General features: G+C 38.2%; 2 protein-coding genes across 4 annotated transcripts in view; both read left to right on the forward strand.

Moving 5' to 3' along the window:
- Positions 1-1,000: 1,000 nt before the first annotated feature.
- Positions 1,001-8,332, forward strand: LOC133448359 (glycerol-3-phosphate dehydrogenase [NAD(+)], cytoplasmic-like). The gene is made up of 8 exons (XM_061726800.1): positions 1,001-1,117; positions 4,262-4,439; positions 4,994-5,134; positions 5,642-5,780; positions 6,534-6,646; positions 6,853-7,089; positions 7,201-7,307; positions 7,722-8,332. The coding sequence occupies exons 1-8, from the start codon at positions 1,074-1,076 to the stop codon at positions 7,816-7,818; spliced, it is 1,056 nt and encodes a 351-aa protein (XP_061582784.1). The 5' UTR covers positions 1,001-1,073; the 3' UTR covers positions 7,819-8,332.
- A 3,783-nt stretch (positions 8,333-12,115) lies between these two features.
- cers5 (ceramide synthase 5) overlaps positions 12,116-27,995 on the forward strand; it is a 28,898-nt gene continuing 13,018 nt past the window's right edge. For 2 of the 3 annotated variants that reach the window (XM_061726811.1, XM_061726810.1), the window contains exons 1-3: positions 12,116-12,459; positions 27,211-27,316; positions 27,769-27,899. In XM_061726811.1, coding sequence (XP_061582795.1) covers positions 12,275-12,459; positions 27,211-27,316; positions 27,769-27,899 — 422 coding nt within the window. In that variant the 5' untranslated portion in view covers positions 12,116-12,274. The remainder of the gene's footprint in view (positions 12,460-27,210; positions 27,317-27,768; positions 27,900-27,995) is intronic. The other variant, XM_061726809.1, reaches the window with a different exon arrangement.

Below are 27,995 nucleotides of genomic sequence, written 5' to 3' on the forward strand. Positions count from 1 at the left end.
AATGTGTATATAAAATGGTATATATTTCATTTCATTTATTCTTTATTTCATTCAAAAATAAAATGATTCAATACAAACAAATGTTCCTCAATTGTGAATGAAAGGGAGCACAAAGAAGAAGAATCTTATTTAATCTGCCCCTTTTTCCCAAGAAGTCAAATTACAAAGAACGTAAATTAAAAAATTAAACTAAGTAAATAATAAAATAAAATAGCCGCCGGCTATGGGTATGTCAATCAAACTTAACTAACATTTTCCATTATATTTCCTTAACATACTGGTTTTAATTTTGATTAAAATTTAAAGTTGATCTTTTGAATGTAATGTTTGATTTGGATTCTTTTTTTTCTTTGTTCAGATTGTTCCATAAACTGATTCCTTTCACAGAAACACAACGTTCCATCAATTTAGTCCTGAATCTTGTTTTTTTTAAAGATCTCTGTTCCTTTTAAGTTATACTTGATTTCTCTATATAATAATAATTATATTGTTTATAAGATGTTGTATATGTATATTATTTATAATTGCTCTGGTATATCATTTATTTATAAAGATCAGGTATAATATTTATAATGCTCAAGTATATTTATATTTATAATGCTGAGGTATGATATTGCAAAGAGGTGCTTTACTATTTTCATAAGGTAATAACTAATAATTTTTTTTTATAAAGTAGTAAAGCTTGCTGTTATATTTTTTCTTATTTTTATTTTCAAGCAAAATTGAAATAGAAACAAGGGGTAGGTAGTACCTCATAAGTTTTTTACTTCCTCCTACTCCTTTTCGGGCATGAAGGTTTATTTCCCTTTGATTTTGTTTAATGACTGTTTATTTATATTCTTTTTTTGTTGTTTTGTGTAATTGTTTTTTTATGTATGCTCGAAATAAAGAGTTCAATCAATCAATCAATGAAAAAGAGGTGCCCTGCTGTCCCTGCGCTCCGGGCCAGCCCACCCCCCCACCGGGAGTGGGTGTGCCCGGGGGTCGGCTCCGGTGCTGGGACTATAAGAGCGCTCTCCCCCGGTGTCGCCCCGGACTCTCCAGCAGCTCCTCCCGGACACACAGAACACGTGATGGCAGCGCCGAAGAAAGTCTGCGTGATCGGCTCCGGCAACTGGTGAGTGACTCCCGGACCAACTCTCCTGCACTTTCCTGCAGGCACTTCACGTTTCTGCAAAACCGCTCTGCAGATAAGAAGCAGCAGCATGGTGAAAGTACAAGTCAATGCGTTCAAAAAGTTGGTAAAATTGGAAACAAAACCGCACCGCCACTGTTAACAGCAAATAAATGATTAATAAAGGTTGCAAAGTCGGTTGTTTTTTTGCACGGCTGCAGGGTGAGGGGGAGGTCAGAGACCACAGTGGACTTTTAAATGGCTCAACTAAAATCTTTATGAAAAACGTCCTTTAATGACTCCCCAGCATCTGTGCTGAGGCAGCTTTAGGGTGGTGTTGATGTCCGTTATCCTGCGTGACATTTAGGCGCTGCAGGCTGCAACACTACTCCATTACATTTGAGATCAGTCTGCAGTTGAAGTAGGTGTTTAAAAAAAAAAAAGAAAGTTTATTATATTGCCTTTTGCAGTTTGTATGTATACGCCTACCTTCGCCTGTTTTGATTTTTTTGAATTGCAGACAAACAGAAGATTAAGTCTTTCTTTCTTTTTAATTTCTTTTTTTAATTTCAATTTCAATAGATGCAAGGTTTTGCATTTCAGGTCTGGGTCACATTCCCACAATAGTTGTTGAAGGTAAACACTTTATGACCTTGTAGTTAACATTGTCATTCCTAGTCTGTTATTTTGTCCCATTTCTCATGTAAACAAGGTGTATAAAACAGAACGTATTACTATTTAAAGTTCTCCACATGTCTATTCTCCATAAGGGGCGGATCAGTCCACTACATTAAAATCCTCCTTCAGCTTTTTCTTTATTTTATTTTGTAAAAGTTCAATTGCTGAATGTAGTTTTGGACTTTTGTGTGTCATGAACATCCCTGGGGTGTTTTTCTTTTAAGACCTTTTGTATGCAGCATATGCTGGACTTTTGCACTTTGTTCTGATAACTCTCTGGATGGTAATTTTTAATCTTCAGTCTGGAGCACATGGAACCTATAGCTTAAAAAGGGGAGGAAAGACCCGTATGCAGCATATGTTGCTCTTGATGATCAGTGTATGTTTATTCATTAATTGTATCTAAAGTGTGATATAATTTACACTGACGTTTAAATGACTTTTTGCCAGTGTTGCTGACATAACTCCATATCCTCAACTTTTTGACTTTTTGCTGACAACTCTCTGGATGTACATTTTTGATCTTGGGTCTGGAGCACATGGAACCCATGTCTTCAAAAGCAAAAATAAGACTTGGAATACAGTTTTCTTTCATCAAAATACACATCCCCTATCGATTCCTCTGAGCTCAGAGAATTTCACATCACTTAAAGCTGTTGCATGACAGTTGTTGGTGCAGTTCCCTTTGATGGATAAGGGATCACAGGTGCTCAGGTTTTCTTTTGTGCAATGAAATTCCCCCAATGTAATTGAATCTTTGAATTATAATATGTGCTATAGAAGGAGAAATGTCTGAATCCCTTCCAGTCTCTCTTTGAGGAGCAGTGGATTTCTCTCACAGATCGATTTGACAATGCCTGAAATACAAGAATGGATCCATATCATCAACTGAAATAGAGAGGGGGGCACTCTTAATTAAATACATGTCAAAGTAGATGTATGAACAATACTTTTTTTCATTTCCTCTTTTTGGATATTGTCGAAAAGAGCTTGCATTGTCATTGATAGTACTGCAGTAAGTGCCTTACGTACTTAATGTGCTAATAAAAGCTCTGCTTGCTGATGCTTCATTTTGTTATATGATCTTTAGAAGGGATGTCTTGAGGTCTCGGCTCTTGTTGATTTTCTCAAAGACACCTCCTTGAAGACCTTGAAGACACCTCCTTGCTAAAATGATGGCCCATTTGACGTTCCTCTCCTGAAAGTCATCTGAAAACCATTCAATTCATGTAATAGGAGACTAAACACAGACCATGACAATTTGTGATCATAAATCTTTCCAGTACAGCCTCAAGGCCGCTGATGGAGGTCTGTCTCTCTGCTGGTAGTTGTTCTCTAAAGGAGGGGGGTGCATCTTTTTGGAAGAGGCATCTTTCAGTTTTTGGGGCCTATAAACCTAGAAATTACCGTATTTTCTGGACTATAAGCCGCTACTTTTTTCATAGGTTTTGAACCATGCGGCTTATACAAAGGTGCGGCTATTCTGTGGATTTTTCTTCCACCGCTCGGGGCGCTCTAACCGGAATTAGAATCAAAACTAAGACAAAATAAATGCAAAGAAGAATATACGCTACTTCTTCTTTAGCAGATAGAAGTAGGTAGAAGCAGATTTCAAACAGATAAACAGATAAATAAATACGGGTTATTTTCTCTTGCTTCTGTCTATCAGCAAAGAAGCTGCCGTGTTAAAAGACACTGTTAGGAAAGGATCTGTTTAGGTACAAACATGTACATCATTTACAGTTCAAAATCCTTCTGTACATGTAGTAAATATCTAATCTAACAACATAAATATCTGCGGCTTGCATATCTTTTTTTTTTTTTAAATAGAGCGGGTGCGGCTTATATGCAGGTGCGGCTTATAGTCCAGAAAATATAGTATGTGCTTTCTAGGAATAAAACAGAAGGAGCCCAAGTGTTGAGCCCTGCAAGATCCCAACTGACTAGAGGATCTGAAATCATTTAAACTACCAGAAAAAGTTGTTTGAACCAGGTATGATCTGAAGCACTCCGGGTCTGGGCCTCAAATGTCTGGATCATGCTTGAAAAAACATTTTAAAATATTATGATCCATTGTTTCAATGGGGGCTGCCATGTTTAAACAACTAGTATCACATCTGAATTTGTAGGCACAAGGATGTCATTAAAACTCCCCAGCAGCGTTGGATTGGTGCTGGGAAGAGACTTAAAACCAGATTAAAACATCTCAAGGACACCATTTCAATCTAAATTGGCAATAAACACATTTCTCTAAACTTACGAGATACAAGAAAGCTTAGAGAGCCTAAAGTAAGTAACACAGTGGGAACCGGGTATTTTGATGAGTGGTTGGAATGTTGTATGTTTCAAAATGTAAAAATTTCAAAACCACACCTGAGAATTGGTTCCTATTAATAAGAGTGAGATGAGATGCCACTCAAATACAAGCAGCTGAGCGATTAACGGTAGTATGTGTCCTTGTGTCTACAGGGGCTCTGCCATTGCCAAGATCGTGGGTGCCAATGCAGCCAAGAGTGACAAGTTTGACACCACAGTGAGAATGTGGGTGTTCGAGGAGGATGTGAACGGCCGCAAGCTCACTGAAATCATCAACAAAGACCATGAAAATGTTAAATACCTGCCCGGCCACAAGCTGCCCCCCAATGTGGTGAGCTTGAACACATTGTGTCTCTCTGTCTCCAACACCTGTCCATCCAGTTAAGAGGGATAATGAAAGGGGAGCCACACACACCACGTTTGCTTTCTTTGCTTTTGCAATATGTTTCAAGTAGGGCTGTGCGATTAATCGATTTTAAATCTAAATCGGATTTATTAATCAGATGTTAACAAAAGGAAAATCGGAAAATCGATTTTCCTCTCTCTTTTTCATATAGCTGGAAAAGAAGAAGAGAGCTGGCTGCATTACAGACAGAGCTCGTCTAGTCATCTTTGTTTGGTCAAGAAAATTTTAAATGTCACTTTACTAAACTCAAGGAATATTTACAGTATCTTTCAATTGCACTTCATTCCCAATAGGGAAATTTGTTTGCTATTTTTCTTTAAAAATAAAGATAAAATATTTGAAACAATTTATTCCATGGTCTTTTGTAGTTTTACCAAAAAAATAAAAATTTGGGGTTTCAGAGAAAAAAATCGGGATTTTATTTTTGTCCAAAATCGCCCAGCCCTAGTTTCAAGGGTTCTCCTTTTTTTTTTCATCAGTTGGCTGTTCCAGAGTTGGTGGATTCCGTGAAAGATGCAGATATTCTGATCTTCGTGGTCCCTCACCAGTTCATTCTGAGAGTGTGCGACACCATCAAAGATCACATAAAGAAGGATGTCGTCGGAATGTCTCTCATCAAGGTAATATCATCAGGGTCAATGTACTAAACTGATAGTTTATAAAGTTGGAGACTGCTAATCTCCTCTCAGATAGAGCTTGAAAAAAAGATCACCAAACATTCTCTTTGCTTAGTTTCAATCAGTTCTTGATGCTGATGCGATTATGTTATTTCATCACCAAGCACTTAAGGCAAGATGTTTTTGTTTCAGATAAATTCAGATAATAAATGCTGCTCTTGGAAAAAAAATCATAATCTTAAGGCATTTATTTGTTTCAGGCTGTGGGGAAGCTGGCCAAGCTGTACACCCTCTTAGATTATTCAGTTTGATCTCTTTTGCGTAACTAATTGAACAATTCATGTGATATTACTTCCTTTCCATTCATCAGGCTTCCCCTACTGGGAGCTTTTAAGGAAAATCCTAATTCGCAATTTGAAAATCGCCTCCGTTCAAGCATGAGAAATGGTTCCTGATTAGGTATTAGACATGTTTACATGAATATTTTTGACATGCCTTTATTTGCTCCAGGGTGTGGATGCTGGTCCTGAGGGTCTGAAGCTTATCTCAGAGGTCATTCGAGGGAAACTGGGCATCACCATGACAGTCCTCATGGGTGCAAACATCGCCAATGAGGTTGCTGATGAAAAGTTCTGTGAAACAACTATTGGTACAAAGTTTACTTTTCTTTGAAGAAAAAAAAAAACATGCTTTGTGCTTAGTTTTTTCCTTACTGTCAGTTAAGTTTTTCAGCTTGTAAAATTCAGCCCAGTTCGCCCATCCCATTGGGAGTTGTCCGTCTCCCACAGCAAACACGGCCCCTGGAGAACCTTGTTTTAAGTCCAGACTTCTTCTATTTCTTCTCTACATCACCATGAAATATAATTGCCTCTCTTTTCATGCCACATCCACTGATAAAGACTTTTTGTGACGGATTAAAACATGTAAAGCTCTATCTAACGGACCCCCCAGAGTAAAACTGGGAACTTGTTAATTAGCTTAACACAGCCTGTTTATTAAAGTTATCACTAGATCTTGTAAAAGTGTCATCAGCTGAATAAAGGAAGCACAGTACTCTGATGTAACTGAAGACATGACCACATGGTAATTAACAGTGTCATTTTAACATCAATGGAGTGCATGGCTGAATGAAAAACTGATATTTAGTAAAGGCTGTTAGTTCAAAATATCTTACAGTCCCCTCATGTTTTTATAATCAGCTGAAAGGTTTCACCCTCCACTGTTTGATGGACTAATGAGCTAATCTTTTGAAGCCATTTGGGGATTTACCTCTTCATTAGCACAACCGGTGACGGTCTTAGTAATACACAGCGGGTAACATGCTTAACTCAGCACAGTGTCAGATATTTTTTATTTATTTGAATATAATGAACTGTAGTAAATAACAAGCTTATTATTTCAGGGTGCCATGACAAAAAATACGGGCCGATACTGAAGGAGCTGATGCAGACCACCAACTTCCGCGTGACTGTGGTGGAAGAGTCTGATGTCGTAGAGATCTGCGGGGCACTGAAGGTTTTTCTCTTCTAACCTAACCCCTATCCCATATGTGCTAAAGGATCAAAAATCAGAATTATGCATCATTTTACATATCTAAGAAAGATGTGGCTGCTTTGCATCTTTAGAAGTTTTCAGATGCATTGAAAAAATTGATCGTCTTTTAAACAATAAGATTTCCTGAGTGCATTAATGATTAATTTCACTCTGCATCATCGCTGCAGAACATTGTGGCAGTGGGTGCAGGTTTCTGCGATGGCCTGGGATTCGGCGACAACACCAAGGCCGCAGTGATTCGCCTCGGCCTGATGGAAATGATTGCCTTCGCCAAGATTTTCTGCACAAACTGCGCCGTCTCCCCCGCAACTTTCCTGGAGAGCTGCGGCGTCGCCGACCTCATCACAACCTGCTACGGAGGACGCAACCGCAAGATTGGAGAGGCGTTTGCCAAAACGGGCAAAGTATGAGACCCTTTTTTTTTTATTTAAACAAAAAAAAACCCAAACATGCCATTTCTGTTGTTCATTGATGAGCTTTGAGGAGATCATTGATGAGAGCATCTTTCTGTGTAGAGCATTGAACAGCTGGAGAAGGAGATGCTGAACGGACAGAAGCTTCAGGGACCGGCCACAGCGGATGAAGTCCACCAAGTCTTGAAACAGAAGAATATGGTGGAAAAGTCAGTCTTTCTCTCATTTTATTAAATGTATCTTTAAGACGAAGCAACTTGTCAGGACCTTTAAATCATTAATGCATGCAGGGGGTGGCTTGGGATTTTAATTGCTGAAAGTCTGATTGCGCTTGCATCATATTAGCAAAAAATTGTTGTAGAGTGTTCAACATGTTTTGGAGTGTCATTCTTAAGAGTTTATTGTATTAGCTATGTTTTAACAGCTGGGCAGAGACTATTAAGCTTACTATGTCCTATTTGTTTAAAATTAATGTTTTGGATAGTAGCAGACTTGTTGTTTACAACTGTTTTAGTCCCACAACACAAGAAATAGGTACCTGAAGAGTGACGGTGATTGTGTGTGCTTCTCAAACTGTTGCACTTTTCCTTTAATATTTTTCATCATTCTTTCTCCTCCTGCAGGTTTCCTCTTTTCACTGCCGTTTATCACATCTGCTTCAACAGCCACCCAGTCGCAGAGTTCATCAAATGTTTGCAAAGCCACCCAGAGCACATGTAAAAGACTGACACGGGGAATCATGAATGGCTGGAGGTTGTGAAAGATTTGTACACCAGAACTACTGTGCACCCAATGCGTTAGAGTGGGGAACAGTTTGGGTGCAGTTGGACCTGATCCTGACGTTTCTCTTTAGCAGAGAAAATGAAAAAAAAAAATGGAGGTGGAGCGTCATCCGCATATCTGAGCTGCTGATAAAAAAAAAAGCAAAGATTTTGTTTCTATTTTTACTGATTCTTGAATTATTGTGCAAATTTGCCAAGTCTTAAATGTTTTAGGAACTTAAACCACTCTGCCTTTTATTGGCTCATACACTAACAATGACTACAGCATTATGAAATGTTACAAAATTCCTTGAATAAAAGTGCCTTGTCTCATTCATGTATGTTTTTCCAAAGGAAAACAAAAGAGTGAACAAAAGCCACTCCTTCAAGGTGTTTTTCATCTGGAGAGCAACAAAAAAGATGTAACCACTTACTTTACAAGATGAGTTTTGGAATAAATTAATGAACTCCCAGCAGTCTTTGTCTGGTAATGTTTTCAACAGCCTGAGGACTGCCCAGAGGACACACGCTGGGAAAGAAACCCCACTGTAATCTGAGCTGAGCTCAGCCTGGCTGCCACTCTAAACTCTTCACCTTTACCATTTTCTAGAGCGTCAAGATTAGACTGTCATTAAGGGCTCATCCTGTCTCATTCAGTCCTCATAGGTGATGTTCAGTGCTGTTAGGTAAAGATTGTTATCATATACTGAAACATTCTTCTCTTGTAGGTTTTTAAGTCACAAATATGGATGAAGATGGAATCAAATTTATCTCTCTTGCCTTATGCCAACGTAGAGTATTCCATCAATCCCTGTAAGTTACTTCCAACTTGTTTCCTCTGGCCTTAAACTCAAACTATATTCTGCCATGGAAGTGTTAAGTTATACTAGAGAGGGTTAAAAAAAATTGGGATGCTTTGATGAATGAAGTGTTTGTTTTTTTTGTTTTTTTTTTTACATATGTATGTATCCTCTCTTGCTTATTTATGTGACACTGTAAAGTTATGTAATTTGTCACTTGTTTAAATTAGATTCCCTGCCTGGGATCCCTCACATATCTATTGGGTCAACTGCCCTTTGCGATATCTAATAATAACAAGCTCCAAAGGGGGCAAATGTCCTTCTATAATTAGATAGCAGACCCCGCTTTACAAGCCAGATGGGAGGATGCTCCCTTTTAATATACTAAATCATAGTGTTGTCATTTCTAAAGTTGCATATTGTAAATAGACACATGATGAAATATATAGGGAGCATAGAGAAATACACCTGAAACTCTTCAAAATGAAATGGGCTTTTCCTACCCGGGTCGTGATGAACATATTTCTTGAAAATGTCTTGCTGTAATACAATCACCGAGCACTTGGGTGTGCAATCACATCAAGCATAAGCCCGTCACCCCGCAAGCTCCATCGGCTTGAGATTTCATAAAGTTGAAATGGAGATGAATTATTGGTTGATTGAAATCTTTATTTCAAGCATACATTAAAAAAAAAACCAATTACACAAAACAACAATAAAAAAAGAATATAAATAAACAGTCATTAAACAAAATCAAAGGGAAATAGACCTTCATGCCCGAAAAGGAGTAGGAGGAAGTAAAAAACTTATGAGGTGCCACCCCTTGTTTCTATTTAAATTTTGCTTGAAAATAAAAATAAGAACAAAATATAACATCAAGCTTTACTTTATCAAAACAATTATACCTGTTACCGCACTTCATTGCAATATTATACCTCAGCATTATAAATATATAACTATACTTGAGCATTATAAATATTATACCTGAGCTTTATAAAAAATTGTCAGGCAGATCAGACGTGACGCCGGTGTTCTGCCAATCCTTGCTACCTGTCGAGAAATGCTACTTTGTGGTTCTGCGCATGCGCACAGTGGATTTTCAAAGTTTGATTGGCACGTCCATGATTTCTTGCACGATGTAAAATTGATAATATGGGATGTTGAGTATTTGATCCTTCAAAAATACGCTACCCATGACATGAATTGCATTACACTTTGTGAACATTATACGATAAAGAGAAAAAAAAAACAATTCTATCACTTTATTTGATATTCATTCAGTCATTGGCCTTTATTTAAGCAGGCAGGTCATTAAGAACACATTCTTTTTTTTTTATTTAACATTTGCAAACAGTACAATGATAACAAATATTCACATTATGCAATTTCACGTTGAATTATAACATATAAGGAGTATAACTCAAAAAACAAAACAAAAAGCACAACACATTATAATCAGCCAGTGGGGGTGAAATTATAACAGAAAGCCAAAACATTTACATACATTTATGGTTTTGATTGCTTTTGAATTAGTAGAAAACTTAATAGAGTCCAGATACTGATTTAATTCACAATGAAAAGTAAAAAAAGAGGGTTTTTTGCGTAAGAATTTGGATTTGTGGATGTGGAATTTTGCAATGACACATTCTTATTTACAATGACGGCCTGGTAAGCGACAAGGACCACTTGGAGGGAAAAGGAAGTGGTTTAGGGAGTAAAACACAGTAAAATTGTAGCTCTGCAAAGGTAGAAAACCATTAGGTAACATTGTTTGTCAGAACACCGGTTCAGATGTAAAATGTGATTGGGTCTGGCTCATGGGTGTATTATTTAACAGTCTGGCTGCAGGAGTAACAGTGGAGGAAGCTGGATGGGTGATGGATGGATGCTCTCACCCATCCCTCCAGCAGAGAGGAGGGACTGTTCTCACTTCCTCAATTCCAGACCACATCTCAGGGCGGTCCCCGAAAACCGTCAAGTTACATAGGCTTACACACATTATACCGTACAGGAAACGACGACGTCGCAGCCTCAAAACTAAAACAATAGAGGCTCAGTGTGAGACGCGCACTTTGCGTAAAGAAAAATACTATGTCCTTTTTGAAGTTTATGCACAGAAATTCACCTCTGTAAAATAAGAGCAAGGCAAAATGATTCCAAACAGCTATAACAAAGTGCTTACACAATGTAATAATAGCAAATAATTAATAAATAAAAAAATTAATCAACAGATAAGAATACTAACAACAAAGAAGTGATAAAGTAATTGAAAAAAACCCATCTCGATCATCAACTTGTTTGTAATGTTTCACTGGAATGTTTGGCTCCCATGAAGGTGATGTCTCCATTTATTCACCCACAATTCGTGATGAAGCCGATGGTGAACAAAAAAAACCTCATAATAATAATAATAATAATAATAATCATCATCATCAACATTATTATTATTATTATTATTATTATTATTAGTAGTAGTAGTAGTAGTAGTAGTAGTAGTAGTAGTAGTAGTAGTAGTAGTAGTAGTACCACTACCACTACTACTACTACTACTACTACTACTACTACTATTACTACAAGCCTACTACTACTACTACTACTACTATTACCACTACTGTAGTAGTAGTAGCAATAATACTACTACTAATGAACTACTACTACTACTATTATATAGTAATAGTAGTAGTAGTAATAGTACTACTACTACTACTACTACTACTACTACAAGTCTACTACTACTACTACTACTACTACTACTACTAATTAACTACTACTACTACAAGCCTACTACTACTGCTACTGTAGTAGTAATAGTACTACTACTATTACAAGCCTACTACTACTACTATTACCACTACTGTAGTAGTAGTAGCAATAGTACTACTACTAATTAACTACTACTACTACTACTACAAATCTACTACTACTATTACTACTACTGTAGTAGTAGTAATAGTAATAGTAATACTACTACTACTACTACTAATAATAATACTCTAGTAGTAGTAGTAGTAGTACTACTACAAGCATACTACTACTACTATTACCACTACTGTAGTAGTAGTAGTAGCAATAGTACTACTACTACAACTACTAATTAACTACTACTACTACTACTACTACTACAAGCCTACTACTACTACTATTATATAGTAATAGTAGTAGTAGTAATAGTAGTAGTACTACTACTACTACAAGTCTACTACTACTACTATTACTACTACTGTAGTAGTATTAGTAGTAGTGGTACTACTACTAATACTAATAATAATACTCTAGTAGTAATAGTAGTAGTAGTAGTAGTAGTACTACTATTACTATTACTACTAGTAGTAGTAGTAGTAGTACTATTACTACTACTACTGTAGTAATAGTAGTACTACTACTACTATTTATTTATCTATGTATTTATTTATATTTGTTATGTATTCATTTATGTTTCCGTGTCCTGTCCTTTAATTGTGAAACTCTCCCCGGAGGTTGAGTTCTGCTGCAGCAGCTTCACTAAAGAGCGGTGTGTGAGCCATCACCCAGCCCTGAGAGGAGAGAGGAGGCTCGGCCACACACACGCACATCCCCCCGCTAGTGAGCAGTGGCCAGCGGGCCGGAGACTCCAACATGGCTGCTCTGTCCGCGTCTCTGTGCGCCTGGTTCTGGGACGAGCGCTTCTGGCTGCCGCACAACGTGACCTGGGCGGACCTGGCGGACCCCGCTCCCGGGGTGGAGTATCCCAAAGCCGGACACTTGTTGGCCGCCTTGCCGCTGGCTCTGGTGATCTTCGCCGTCAGGATCATCTTCGAAAGGTCCGTATTTATCACTCCCCCCTGGAGGTTTTTTACTTTTTAGAGGAATTTACCCGCCAGGACGATTGTTCCTCCCTAAAGCCTGATTTATGGTTCTGCGTTAAATCGACGCAGAGCCCATGCTGTAGGGTTACGGCGTAGCTTACGGCGTAGGGTGCGCGTCGCCGCGTCCCTTACGCCGTAAGATCTGCGTTGGTGTAACGCGGAACCATAAATCATCCTTAACGGAGGATGGGAGACGTCGGGGACTAACTTCTTAAAATCAGGATCAGAATCAGGTTTATTGGCCAAATATGAACATGCCAGACAGGGAATTTGAATTATTGCTCACTGTACAGTAAATAGACAAATGACAGCTCTTATTAACATATATACAATTAAAAAAGGTTATTTTTTTATTTTTTTTTATTTTTTATTATTATTTTATTATTTTTTAAATTATTTTTATAATTTCTTTAATATTTCTTTATTATTATTTTTATTTTTTTTATTATTTTTATTTTTTTATTTTTTTTATTATTGTATTTTTTTATTATTTATTTTTTTATATTTTATTAATTTTGTTTTTATTTTTTTTATTTTTTTTTAATTTTCTTATTATCTTTTTATTATTTCTTTTATCTTTTTATTATTTTTTTATTTTTTTATTTTTTATTATTTCTTTATTATTTTTTATTTTTATTTTATTTTTTTTATTTTTTTATTATCTTCTTTTATTATTATTGTTATTTCAGAATCAGAATCAGGTTTATTTGGCCAGGTCAAACAAGACAGGGAATTTGACTGGTTGTTTCGCTCACTGTACAGTAAATAGAAAAAATGACAGCTTAAATACAATTCAAATATACAATAAAAAAAAGTGAAAGGTGCAACAGTATGAGGTAGACATGGTCATTGAAAGGTGCATTGTTACGGCATATGATTGTGGTTATTATTGTTATTATTGTTGCACAGTGATTGATTACTCTGAGACTCTGAATGTTGAGAGTTCATCAGAGCAACAGCCTTGCGGAAGAAACTGTCTGTGTCTGGAAGTTTTGGCGTACAATGCTCTTGAACTGAGAGTTAAATAAGAAATTCTATAATGTTGACCATTTTTAAACTATTCTCTGATTATATTCATTCTTTTCTTTACTTTGCTTTTGTTTACCCTCAAATGAATGTTCAAAACTGGAATTAAACTCATAGGAGACTGGCCCCGAAAGTAATGACAATTTTTTTGAAGGTACATCACACAGATCTTCAAGCCGTTTATTGATCTTTATTTGGCTAGGTCCAGTTAAACTAAACATCTTCACATCTTTGCTCAACGTGAACTGGATCAGGGCATCCCTCAAGCGGGGACTCACACACAGACACACGTGTGTAGACTCAAACACACACCCACTGTAGGGTTTACAGGACTGTCATTTTACACCATGTATCTGACAATGAAAATGACAGATACGTATTTTTTTAACCGTCCAATGCAAATATAAACAAAAGTATCAGCAGTGACCTCTTGACCTTGATCAGAAAATTTTCAACATCCAAACCAAAATTAGCACGATGTGGACATATTTCTTCTGCACATAAAATACGGACATACACCAAGAAAAGTCCTTGAAAAGAGGTACGTTTAATTATTTAGAGGTTCTTTTTATTAAAAATCAATCTCCTTATTGTTTAGTTTGGTCACATAATACGCGCAGGTGCAAGTCTGCACTGAAAATATGTTTGAGATTAAATTCATCACTTCCTGCAGTTTTCTTTTCCATAAAATTGTTGCAATCCTGTCTGCAGAATAGCAGGTCTTCAGGCACATGTTACGTCATCAACAGTTTTAGTTTCATCAACATTTACAATCTGCCTTCTTGCAGACAAATGATTCATGTAGACAGCCATATCTACAGTATGTTTTCCCCGTATGATGTCTTTCTATGGAGCTAGAACAGTCTCATAATTCGCAAATGCATACACCGTTTCACAAATGCACAGGACAAGTTTCACAAATGCACAGAACAATTCACACGTGCGTAGGACAAGATGCACAAATGTATTTTTGATGCACACACAAATATAACTTGATTTACAAACGTTTTTTTGTCTGTGAGCTGTGCTGGATTTGCGTGTGACTTTTGAGACTCCCCTGACGTGACTCGATCCACAAATACGTTTTTTTTAACACGGAAGGATCTGCAACCAATCATAAGAGCGCACCCCACGTGGGGGACGCAGAGCAGTGGATAAAACACGACTTACTCGTAAACCAATCAGATTAAAGGGGCGGATACACCTGCTGGTTGAACTGCGTTAGCGCCGTTCGCTTAGAAAAGTGATTCAATATTTCGAATTGGTGGAATAAAGATAAATAAACAAGACAGCAACACAGGATGGAGAGGAGATCACTGCTCTGCTTTTCTTGTGATCTCGGTAAAGAAAACAGCGCGATCAGAGATGGTTTGTCCGGCCCCACGTGGGGTGCGCTCTTATGATTGGCTGAATCAAAGGAAGATATCTGATTGGTTGCAGATCCTTCCGTGTTAAAAAAAACTATTATTTGTGGATCGAGTCACGTCAGGGGAGTCTCAAAAGTCACACGCAAATCCAGCGCTGCTCACAGACAAAAAAAAAGTTTGTAAATCAGGTTATATTTGTGTGTGCATCAAAATTTGTGAAACAGTGTGTGCATTTGCGAATCAGTGTGTGCATTTGTAAGTTTTGTCCTGTGCATTTGTGAAACGATGTGTGAATTTGCGAATCGGTGAGTGCATTTGTGAATTTTGTCCTGTGCATTTGCGAATCGGTGAGTGCATTTGTGAATTTTGTCCTGTGCATTTGTGAATCGGTGTGTGCATTTGCGAATCGGTGTGTGCATTTGTGAAACGGTGTGTGCATTTGTGAATCGGTGTGTGCATTTGTGAATTTTGTCCTGTGCATTTGTGAAATGGTGTGTGCATTTGCGAATTATGAGACTGTTCTAGCTCCATATGTTTCCCACACTATATACTCAACAAAAATATGATTATTTGAAACAATTTAAGTTGATAACACTCTAAAAATGAATACCTGCGCTACGATCTTTCATGTGATTTGTAATTTTTCCAGAGGGGAGAACAAAGTGGAAGTTATTGTCTTTAATTTCTGGGGTGCTTGAATGAGCTATGTCCTCTACCTCCCTTTGCTCATCACAGAATCACTGTGACATTTTTAACTTTAACAGTGTTTGCATCAGATTAGTATAATTTCCAAGACAGCAAATTGAATCAAGCAAATGAAGTGGAATTGCATTCCTCTCAGTCTGCTTGAGAAACAAACGTTTGGTAACATTTCCTCCAGACACACTCTGACATCTTAGGTGAAAAAAATCTTCTGTTTAAAAGAGTAAAATAACTAACACCCCAAAACACATTTAAATCCAGCTATAGGGACTCCTTAAATTGTAAATAAAAAAAATAAATATTGCTGCATAGCTGAGATGTTCTGGAGCTGTTTTACTGCAGGCCTGACCCTTTTCCTCCAATAAAGATAAGGAGGTTCCATGTTTAGTGGTATAGTTTGGATAAGATACAAAGAAGTGAGATTCCATAGTACAAAAGGAGGGAAAAATACATTTTTCTCAGAAGTTAGGATGTCATAGATGGGTCAGTCTGATGTCACTGGCGGTGATCCACCGGTAAAATTATTCTGGTGAGTGGGTTTTAAACTGAAGATTGTTGAAGATGCTGAAGATTAAGTTTGACAAACCCACTAGATCTAGTTTTGCAACATAGTAGGTGTTGGGAGAGGTGTTTTTTCTGAGATTTCTAATCAGTATGTCAATCAGCTGTCAGTATGGTTCATACGTTAAGCTTTTGTCCCCATGTTGTCGAAGTAGCAACAGGAAAACCACAAACAGAAATTTGAATGATACTGAATGACTTGACTGGAGGCTTTCACCAGTGGCAACAAAATTCTCAATTGAAAATGCAAATTGAGTACACTGAGTCTTCTTTCAGTTATCGCACTCGATTTTAAGATCCTGACAAATATGTCCTATTACTGTAGCATTTACTTTTGAATTTAGAGGACATAAAATTAGTTTTACTTTGTTCCATGGTTTGAGATACAGATGATTTCATTGCTTTATTCTTCTATTCCTGTAGATCTTTGTTGGTATTATTAATAAAAAAAGGCCTCGACGTATGGAAACAAATGTTCAAGGTGTCAACTAGTGCTTGGGATTCTGCACCATGAATTGGTACAGCGAAGAAAATAGTGCACATTTTGTGATCTTGGCAATATCTAATGATAGACATTTGTCAAAACTCTAGAGATTTTCCTTCAGTATTTCAGAAGGTACTTAGATTTTTTTTTTAATTATCTGTTCTGCATTAATGCATTGATAGATTGATCAGCCATTCAAAACCACTGACACGTGAAATTACATTAACCATCTTTCTGTCATTATACTCAGAAACTTAAGCCCTGTTTCCACTGAGCGGTTCAGTCCGGGCCGGTACGGTTCGGAAGGGTTGGAATGATCCAGCCAATTCAGGTGAGCATCCCCACTGCAAGTCGGACTGCCACTGGGCTCGCGGGGTTTAGACCAAATACCTAGGGTGGCGTCATACTAGTGCGACAACAACAAAGTGATTCTACAAACAACAACAATCCAGCATGTCATATTTGTTCTGCTTGGCTTTTGGTTCTTTGTATGTACAATACCAGAAATGGTGTGGATAGGTTTGGTTGTGTGGGACCCTTTTATAATGGAAACACACAAAACAGCATACCCAACCGTACCGGCCCGGACCAAACCGCTCAGTGGAAACGAGGATTTAGGTATTTGAATGTGTGGTTGTAACTTCAGCAATTAAGCCACACTAACCCCCAGTTACTGATGCTAACTTGGACAATCTCTTGTTTACTCTTTTACAATGATGACTGCTTGTGTGAAAATATTGTCTCAAGTTTTTTAGATTTGGACCCAGTTTTTTAGAGTTTTGGGCCCAAAAGGACTACTTTGTGTCAACGAGCATTTATTGAGATTTAAATATGCCATGGAGAGATATGTAATTACATCTTAAAATTGATATGGTTGGCAATAAGGTTAAAGTGGACAAGGTTTACAGATCACAGTGGAAGTGGGAAAACCTTCATCTTAATGTTGTTATGATAGCAGATGACAACATCCAGGATCAAGTGATCAAGTGTTCATACACCACAGGGTAGGGTTAAGTTAATTTACTACTTACTTTTAAATAGTTTAAATTGGAAGGGCATGACTCCATGTTGGCTTACTGAAGTGCGAGCTATCAAACTTTTTCATCAACCACTATGTTTTTACATAATACTAGGGCTAAAATTATTGAAATGATTAATCAACTAATTGGATTATGAATTGCCCAATAGCGTGAATCATTTTATTTAGCTATTAGGTTTTAAAACGAACCCCTTCCTATGGTAACCAACAGGATTTGGTACCTCTCATAATCGTTCCCAGGCCAGCCGAGAGACAGAGTCTCTCCAGCGTGTTCTGGGTCTTCCCCGGGGTCTCCTCCCGGAGGGACATGCCTGGAACACCTCCCTAGGGAGGCGTCCAGGAGGCCTCAGCTGACTCCTCTCAATGTGAAGGAGCAGCGGCTCCGAGCTCCTCCCGGGTGACCGAATCCTCACCCTATCTCTAAGGGAGCGTCCAGCCACCCTGCGGAGGAAACTCATCTCGGCCGCTTGTATCCGCGATCTTGTCCTTTCGGTCACTACCCAAAGTTCGTGACCATAGGTGAGGGTAGGTGCGTAGATTGACCGGTAAATCGAGAGCTTCGCCTTTCGAATCAGCTCCTTCTTCACCACGACGGTCCAGTACATCGACCGCATTACTGCGGACGCTGCACCGATCCGTCTGTCAATCTCCCGCTCCATCGTTCCCTCACTCGTGAACAAGACCCTGAGATACTTGAACTCCTCCACCTGAGGCAGGACTTCTCCACCCACCCGAAGGAGGCACGCCACCCTTTCCCGATGGAGAACCATGGCCTCGGTTTTGGAGGTACTGACTCTCATCCTTCCCGCGTCGCACTCGGCCTCAAACCGCCCCAGCACATGCTGAAGGTCCCGGTCCGAGGAAGCCAACAGGACAACATCATCCGCAAAAAGCACAGATGAAATGCTGAGGTTCCCAAACCAGATCCCCTCCGGCCCCTGGCTGCGCCTAGAAATCCTGTCCATAAAAATTATGAACAGGACCGGTGACAAATGGCAGCCCTGCCGGAGTCCAACATGCACCGGGAACAAGTCTGATCTACTGCCGGCAATGCGAACCAAACTCCTACTCCGATCATACAGAGACCGGACAGCCCTTACTAGAGGGCCCCGGACTCCATATTCACTGAGCACCCCCCACAGAATGTTAGGGACACGGTCAAATGCCTTCTCCAGATCCACAAAACACATGTAGACTGGTTGGGCAAATTCCCAGGAACCCTCAAGCACCCTGCGGAGGGTGTAGAGCTGGTCCAGTGTTCCACGGCCGGGACGAAAACCGCTGAGAAGTGTGATCCCCCTATAGTTGGAACACACTCTCCGGTCCCCCTTTTTAAAAAAAGGGACCACCACCCCGGTTTGCCACTCCAACGGTACTGTCCCCTTCCTCCATGCAATGTCGCAGAGGCATGTCAACCAAGACAGCCCTAAGACATCCAGAGACTTGAGGTACTCAGGGCGAATCTCATCCACCCCCTGAGGAGCTTACGAACCACCTCAGTGACCTCGGCTTGGGTGATGGATGAGCACGTCCCCGGGTCCACGCAAGCAAGAGGAGAACATGCAAACTCCACACAGAACCTTCTTGATGCGAGGCGAGCCAACAGTGCTAACCACCAAGCCGTCAACAATGACCTAACCAACTAATAATCATGATCAAATTCGTTGGCAACTAATTTTGTCATTCCTGTCAATAATGTAGATTATTGGTTGCAGCCCTAGTTGGCAGTTTATTCCAAAACTGTCATTTAGCTCTCTCTATTGAAGGGGTGGGTCTTACCAAAAGGGGACTTGCTTCTTTGGAAGGTGACTGCATGGCTGAAAACAGGTGTTTGATTAATTCTGATACAAAAGAGGAGGAAATCCACCTTAAATCAGATGTAATTCCATTGCATTTAATCCAGGATTAAGCGGATTCCTCAGTAAAAGCAACAAGGAAGTTGGAAGTTACAAGGAAGTCCATGGAAATTCAGCAACTGACACAATTGAAAGCATGATGGCTGGAAATGTCCTCTGAATATTGCTACACTACAGCCTGAACTGACGTGCTGTTCCATAAATGATTAGTGTCAGCAACAAACTTCAGGCTAATTGGGAAGATTTCTGACCGTTTCTCTGCAAATGCTTAGTGTTTAGCTATGTTATGCAACATTCTACAAGGTCTGTCACCACAACTACTGTAGAATGGACTCTCGGTACAAATTTGTCTTATCTAGAGCTTAATTTAGCCTCCACTCTAAATTTAGACTGGAGTCCAATAGCAGAGTAAATTAAATGGAAATGCAGGTAGGGGAAATGAAGGGGGAATGAATACTACTTGTTTCTCAGCAGAGAAGTCCTGTGTTGGAAACACGCCTTCTAGTGATGTGAAAACAAACAGAAGCTCAGAAAAGTACATCTCCATTTTTACACGTCATGTATAGAAACACATAGGCTGCAAATCAAGCTCCTCTAAAACATATTAATAGGCACGGTATTCATTATTATACAGATATCGTATTTGCTATTACATGTGTTGTCATGTTTAATCAGTGCTCAAAGCTACCTGCTGACATGACCAATGTACTACCAGCATGGTGTGATCTGTATCTGTTTTACTGCAAGCATGATCAAGTGGCTGTGAGTGAGGAGGATTAATCTGATGTTGGAGGTGTCAAAGAGAAGTAGCTGAAATACTTGATAAGATGCTTTTGGCTCCGGGCGACTTGTCTCCAGTGTCAAGGTTGCCAGGCCCTTCACTTGTGAAGCTGGTTTCTAGGAGTGTGGGGCCTGATGTCACTTGATGTTATCAGAGACCATTTGTTTTCAGCCCCGTCTCTTCACATGGCCCACTAGCTCATTCATTTATTTATTACTAGAATACACACCACAGCTTGAATTCCCACTCAGAACGTAGGACACTGCCTGCTGTATGTCATGCACACAGTGTTCGCCTGACTTAGAAAAATATATAATTTACATTTCACATGACATTTAAAATGAATCAATTGACATTATTAAAATGGAAACATTATCACCACCAGATGATGTAATGATCCGGCAGGTTTATGTCATGGCTACGCTGGTTTTAATTTCATCAGCTTTATCTTCAAGACACATGCATCATGGCTGTTGTTGCCATGGAAATGAGGCCAGCTGAAAATTACAGGACTAATGAAAATACTTGGTTGGTACATCTACATGGTTCCAGAGTTGCTGAATTGTACTTGTACTTGAAAACTGAGATGAATGTTTTTTGTTTGTTTTTTTTTTTTATATATGTTTTTATTGGCAGATTGTTTCCACAATACAGAGCAAAACAGATGAACATACTTTTTTTTTTTTTTTCCTCCCTCTCCCCATCCCTCCCCCCACGGTTATCATCATTAATTTTCCTTTAGGAATAGCAAAAAAAAAATAATAATAATAATAATAAAAATTAAAAAAATAGTAAATAAATAAAAATAAAAAGATACTAATATAGTGACATAACAAAAAAGTAGTAGTAGTGCAATGAATGTAAACTTAAATAAGAAAATAAAATGAGAACGAAACCGAAATGGGTTATCTAGAGATTAATAATTATTTCTTAGATCAATAATTAGCAATTCCAGTAGTAGTCACGAGTTATACAAGTAAACACTTGAGTCGGAATGTTGTCATATATCACCTCCAGAGTTATATACCAATGTATTAATAATTAGGCTGTTACTATTTTTAGGGATAGAAAAACAAAAAACAAAGACATCAGCTCAGTAGATTCATGGTTTTTAGATTCTCCTTTACCCAAGATATTTTTTGTCTTGTTTATTTTTTAATATGCAGTACATAAATGCCTCTACATATTTGCAATATCAAAAATTGATCGTAATTATGATGTGATATTTGAGCATGAAAGATGGACAGAGGTTCTCTAGTTAGCAGATTTGAGAGAAAATCATGTTTAAAATTAGGGAGAAGAGAGCAATGGACTGGCCCTCAAAAAATCAATGATTGACTGCCAAGCAGTCCTTGGTGCTCGTGGCTCCCCGGAGTTAAGAGAGTGCTGGATTCTCATAATTCCCCACATGTTTGTAGAAATGAATGAATCCATACACTTCTGGTTTTCTTTTCTTTCTCTGCCCATTTACACATGTCGATTGCAGATCATTAAAGCTCATTTTAGAGCGTGGGCATCGCTTGAAGATGCAGCATGTCCTCTTGTGTGACCGAATATAACCATTCAGCAGCGTGGATGTTCATGTCGTTACCATAATTGCTCTTTGTGTGAACAGCCCATAATTCTCTAGTGACGGCCAAGATGATTGGAGTCATGGGAGTAACGTAGCATAATGGCAGGACTGTGTTCTGCCATTCTGTGTGTTGGGAATAGAGTGATGGGTCAGAGCTGCTGCGTCTCTGAGCTGGCAGTCGTGATAGCTGTCTGAGTTTAAGGACAACTTAGTATGACAGAACATGGTACATAAACACATGACACAGTCTTTAAATCACCAAAGGGCAGCAACATCATACCTCTATAAAAAATTGTACAAACATTGTATCTGTTTAACTCTATTTAACATTTTGTGTAACTGCAGAGGTGTCAAGTAACGAAGTACAAATACTTTGTTACCTTACTTAAGTAGAAATTTTGGTTATCTATACTTCACTGGAGTAATTATTTTTCAGACGACTTTTTACTTTTACTCCTTACATTTTCACGCAATTATCTGTACTTTTTACTCCTTACATTTTAAAAACAGCCTTGTTACTCTATTTCATTTCGGCCTTTAAAAAAAAACTATCCAGTTAAATTGCTCCATCCAGATAGAGTAAATTTGGTTGTGGTTGTTTCAGATGTTCTTGTCCAGTTTTGTTCTTACATCCGTTCCCTCAGATTCCTTCAACTAAACTTGGATGTACATTCCAATAAAGGTTAGGATAAATGATTACATGCCTCTGAAGTTTGACTTTTTGCACCATTACAATACTTATAGGCAACTAGTCATCATATCTCCTGCTCTCTGAAACACATGTTAATGCTCAATAGTACACATATATGGTTCTTTAATATATTTGCATTATACTAAGATGCATTCATTTCAATGGCTTTTATCCTTAATGGCTTTTTCCCCCTTACCGGTACATTACTTTTACTTTTATACTTTAAGTAGTTTTTGAAACCAGTACTTTTATACTTTTACTTGAGTAAAAAACTTGAGTTGATACTTCAACTTCTACAGGAGTATTTTTAAACTCTAGTATCTATACTTCTACCTGAGTAATGAATGTGAATACTTTTGACACCTCTGTGTACCGCTAACTGCAGGATTCCTCTCCTACCTGTAGGCACCTTTGAGTTATTTATTTAAATAATGGGACAGTTGTGTTCAGTCCAGGCACCCGCTCTTCTTAACTAGTTCATTCTTGTCGTATCACAGCTACTGCTTTGCTGCTGGCGCTGACTTTGTAGATGTGAGCAGCCGGGTCGCCCCCTGTGTGTGCGTGCCCTTGTAAGCCCTGCCATGAGTTGAAAAGACTGCAGACTGAGATGTGCATGAGATTAATTAGCAGGACTTTGCCATATAATCTGTTTTAGCCCTTTATTGCCTGTTTCCTCATGAACTGTCACATGCATTATCTTCCTAAGAAAGTGAATATGGGTGCTGAAAACAAAAGTGAAATCATATCTTAAAAAAACTCTAGTTCAGTGTTGTTGTTGTTTTCTCTGCCAAAGTAATCTAACATTATCTCTCCTCAGAGTCTCCTTTCTGTTTTTGAAACGCATGCTTGAAAGTCAAGTCAAATGAAGGCCATAATTACATCCACTGCTATGAATAGAGCTGAGTGTGTGCCTTAGCTCCAGCTCCAGCCCCAGGACCGGGACGTTTTGTCCTGTCAAGGTCGTGCTGTACGTAGCTCAGTGCTGCTCTCTTTACAGCCCCCATGTACACAGGCCACACGAAGGAGGTCTCTTGGTAACAGTCTTCGTGTTTGTTGAGGGGGTCACTTTGTGAAAAGAAACAGGAATGTTTTGACACTTGACATAGCTCACATTTCTAACTTGTGATTATCACTGCAGGTTCAGGCATGCATGGGTTATATTTCTTTGATTCATCATCCTGGTTATTAAAAATGTAAAGGTCTTGTGCGTACAAGAAATCTTCTAGCTGATGCGTGGTTTTGTGTAATCATTTTAAAGAAAGTTGGTTGGATATCTAAACCATGGAGCCAGTTTTTTTAGGGTGAGTCAGACTTGCACAATCGCTCCCGTACGATCCCTCCCTCAAGCTTTTAGACGATCAAAGTGCCACACACTGATCGTTGTAGGTTTGCTTTGCCTGTTGAAAGTGTTTTATGCTTAACATGCTCTTAAACAGTGGCATGTGCAAGGCCCCGTTATTAATGTTTAACGACATCAAGACACATGAAAGTGATCTGTCCAGTTTAACTTCTCTCCAGACTTGCCTTTTGTTTTCTCCTTCTGTTTGCCGGTGCTGCAGTTAGTAGTACATTACAAGTGCACATTAGTTTTTCCGTCATAAAATTTATTCAGCTTGCAATGAAACAGCACTTCAAAAGAAACTTGGAGAACCACAGAGTTCGTGTTTATGCTGAAAATGTAATGTAGGCCTTTGTAATCTTTAACCTTTATGATCATAGGTCGGATCCGTATCGTAGTTTGGAAGGAAGCTTTTTTTTTTTTATTTGTGCATTTGTCATTGCTCAGTACAAGAAGGAAACGCTGCTGAGAGGTAAATCAGGTTCTTTAGAAGAGCGAGACAATAAAAATTAAAAAAAACCAGGAAGGACAAGAATTATTGGTGGTTTTATGTCAATTGGTTTTATGGAAGTAACTTATTACAAAGGTATTTGAATTTAAAGATGCACAATGTGAGGGTGATGCATTAAAATGCACATATTTTATCAACATAGACCATTTGTATATTCATTTTAATTAAGTATTGGTAATAAGAGTGAAGAATTTCCACTGGCTGGGGGTAGTCAGACAGGCATTATTGTAAATAATAAATTACCTTGAAAGTATTTTTTTGCAAATGCCCCTTCCACACTACAATAAAATTGTTTATGTTTGATACCAGTAATCGAAAGCATAGAATTTTTGATAAAGATTTGAACAATAGAAACAGTAGCATCAATCTCAACACTATTTTAAAGTTGCCCCATGTCTTTAAAAAAGACTAATATTTATAATTTTAGTTCAGGTGAAAGAGAAGAGCTGTGTGCATGCTTGTCTGCAGCAGGGTTATGTGTCGACCTGAGGAGGTGAAGAAAGGTTTGTAGGTATTGTTACTGTTTGAAATCATTATCCAAGCGGATGTTATTTGTGTTTGTTTTTGTATCAAACAGCACCCGGGTACGGATTGGATTTATTTGCCCCCCAGCCACTAATATGATTAAGCCTTTCCTTTCCTTAACTTTACCTTTCCTCAGGTAGAGTAAAGTTAGTTGAAGAAAGCATTCTGGTCTATGTGCCAATCCTCAGTATTTGTTGTTGATGATTGTTACATAAATGGGTAAATACTCCCCAAATACTCAGGCTGGTAAACTGAATGAAACATGAAAATTAGACTGAAGAGTCAAAGCAACTTAAATGTTGGTTACATAGTCATTTATTTCCATTTACTGGATGCTATGTGAACTTTTTGTCAAGTAGAGATGTAGCTTCTTCATGAAAGCTTACAAACCAAGCTCTATAGTTGAATGCACAGTCCTGGCATTATTATGAAACTGACAGGAATCAATCTTAATGAATCGTTAATTTCTTTAGCTTCCATGATGTTTCTGAAAGCTATGTGGTCACATGATCAAGTAATACTGTGACTGTATAACTTTTAATTTCATTTAATTATTAAATTCGTTTCATTTGGTAGTTTATTCCACTGCTCTTTGAGTATGTTCCCCAAACCTCTCACAACTGTCTAATGTTGCTTAGAATAAATGTGTTTTGTGTCACCAGATATTCTCTGCTGAAACAAAGCTGCTCGTCTGAAACCACAGGTCACAACGTGTTATTTAGTCCATGAGATGATATTCCAGGATGTTAGGAATACGATGGAATGATCAAGTATGATCATAAAAATAGAGGAAATTATTTTCATTGTATGTATCTTTTTTAGACTGAACTTGGAACTTTTCCTGTGAGCTAGTATTTCGTAGTGAAGAGATTTTTATTTTCTCATATGTACCAGGAAAAGGATTCTGTCAAATCTGAGTAAACAGACCTATTGTGAAATGAAAAGAGACATTGTTAAAAGTTTGAGTTTTAGGCCAGCTTCTCATTTTTGTTTATCTTCGCCTCTCTGTTGGTGAAGGTTATCCATCACGGATCTAAGGAATGTTTTCTTTCGAGACTTTTGGTGTAATTTTTAGCGGACACGCTGTGCAACTGTGTAAATATTTAATCAAGCTTTTCTTATCCTGTTTGGAAATATTAAGGTTTAAAGGCATAGTTCAGTGTGTTTTATCCTCGTCGTGATCATTTATTTTCAGGTCATGCTTTTTACGAATCCAACATTCTTCATACTGTATATATTTATTACTGTATTATCTCTGCACGCATTGTTGTGGCTGTTTATCTGACACCTGCAGAAGATTAACCATCTCATCTAAGGATAAGTTTGCACTCTGAAGATAATAAATGGAGTTATGACTGCTCTAGATTAATCATGAATGGATATGTTCTTAAAATAGGCTTTTGTGAACTCAATAGATGGACCGTAGCCAACAGTCTGTTGTCTGTAAACATTTACTGGAAGTATTAGGCTCATCTGGCAGCTAATGTCATCATGATCCTTTCATACCTTACCTTTTAACTCACAGCTTCTCGTATTCTGGTCCAGTATACAGGACTGTCTCAGAAATTTAGAATATTGTGATAAAAATCTTTATTTTCTGTAATGCAATTAAAGAAACAAAAATGTCATACATTCTGGATTCATTACAAATCAACTGAAATATTGCAAGCCTTTTATTATTTTAATATTGCTGATTATGGTTTACAGTTTAAGATTAAGATTCCCAGAATATTCAAATTTTTTTGAGATAGGATATTTGAGTTTTCTTAAGCTGTAAGCCATGATCAGCAATATTAAAATAATAAAAGGCTTGAAATATTTCAGTTGATTTGTAATGAATCAAGAATGTATGACATTTTTGTTTTGTAATTGCATTACAGAAAATCACAATATTCAAATTTTCTGAGCCAGTCCTGTACATGCACACTACTTTCTACTCCCACTGTGGCGTTTGTGTCATAATGCAAAACAGATGAGCAGGCAAAGGTCATACAAGGTCATAATGTTCCCATAATGGAGAGGATATCCCAGACTGGGGGATTTTGTAAACCTTCCCTTTAGCAAACTGAAGCTATAATTCATTCACAGCTTTTCCACTGACAGCCAGGCCAGTGAAATATAGAAACGATCCTATGTTTCTCTGGTTTAAGGTTACTTTCTCTTTACCAACTAAATGGTATTTGAAATACTTGCCCGCCTGTCTATGTTGAAAATGAAGGTGATCGAACTTCCATCTTTGCTTCTGTTGCAGATTTATTGCCAGTGCCTGTGCCCGAAATCTCCACATCCAGGCAGGTGTTGGAAGAAGAGCTCATCCCAATAGAGTGCTGGAGAAAGTGTTTACCTCAATCACAAAGGTTTGTGCTGTCTTCCTGCGCCAACTCCATTTCCATATGTAACAGCTCATTTGTTTTTGTTTTTTTCCCTGTAGTATTATACAACATCAGGTGTATCAGAGCTTTTTTAAATGTGTGCTGTTTATGTTTATTTAAAATGTGTTGGAAAGTTTAGAATTTGAGCACAGCTGTGCAATAAAACAGTTTTGCATTTCTGAACTGACTGGAACATGATCAGAAAATGTCTCCACCTTCAATCTAAATACTTTTTAAACAGTTTTCACTAAAACAGTTGATCATTTTGTTTGTTTCTTTTGTCTGCTCTTTCTTCTCCAACCCAGTCAGATGTCTTCAGACTTTCAGTCATTAGAACGATTAGCAATATTCTAATAACTGATGGCGAAGATGAAACGACCAAGCGTCTCATGTTTGTCGAGCTCCTTATGTGTGCTGTTTCCCGTCTCTCGTGACAGAACCCAGACTCTCGACATCTGGATGGCTTGTCCAAACAGCTGGACTGGGAGGTTCGGAAAGTCCAGCGTTGGTTCAGACACCGCAGGAATCAAGATAAACCCAGCACACACACAAAGTTCCGTGAGAGCATGTAGGTTTATTCCTGTTCTGTTTAGTTAATCTCTCTATGAGGTAATGTAATGTAAAGGCGTCTAAATGCAGCTGTTAAAAAGGTTAGGATAGTAAT

This window comes from Cololabis saira, chromosome 8 (assembly GCF_033807715.1).
Source record: "Cololabis saira isolate AMF1-May2022 chromosome 8, fColSai1.1, whole genome shotgun sequence".
Classification (NCBI taxonomy): Eukaryota; Metazoa; Chordata; class Actinopteri; order Beloniformes; family Belonidae; genus Cololabis; species Cololabis saira.

Bases quoted from the DNA above. Each gene is read 5' to 3' on its own strand.
- LOC133448359 (XM_061726800.1), top strand. From the start codon at position 1,074: ATGGCAGCGCCGAAGAAAGTCTGCGTGATCGGCTCCGGCAACTG. The intron at 1,118-4,261 runs GTGAGTGACTCC...TTGTGTCTACAG, and splicing joins GTGATCGGCTCCGGCAACTG to GGGCTCTGCCATTGCCAAGA. The intron at 6,647-6,852 runs GTTTTTCTCTTC...TCATCGCTGCAG, and splicing joins AGATCTGCGGGGCACTGAAG to AACATTGTGGCAGTGGGTGC.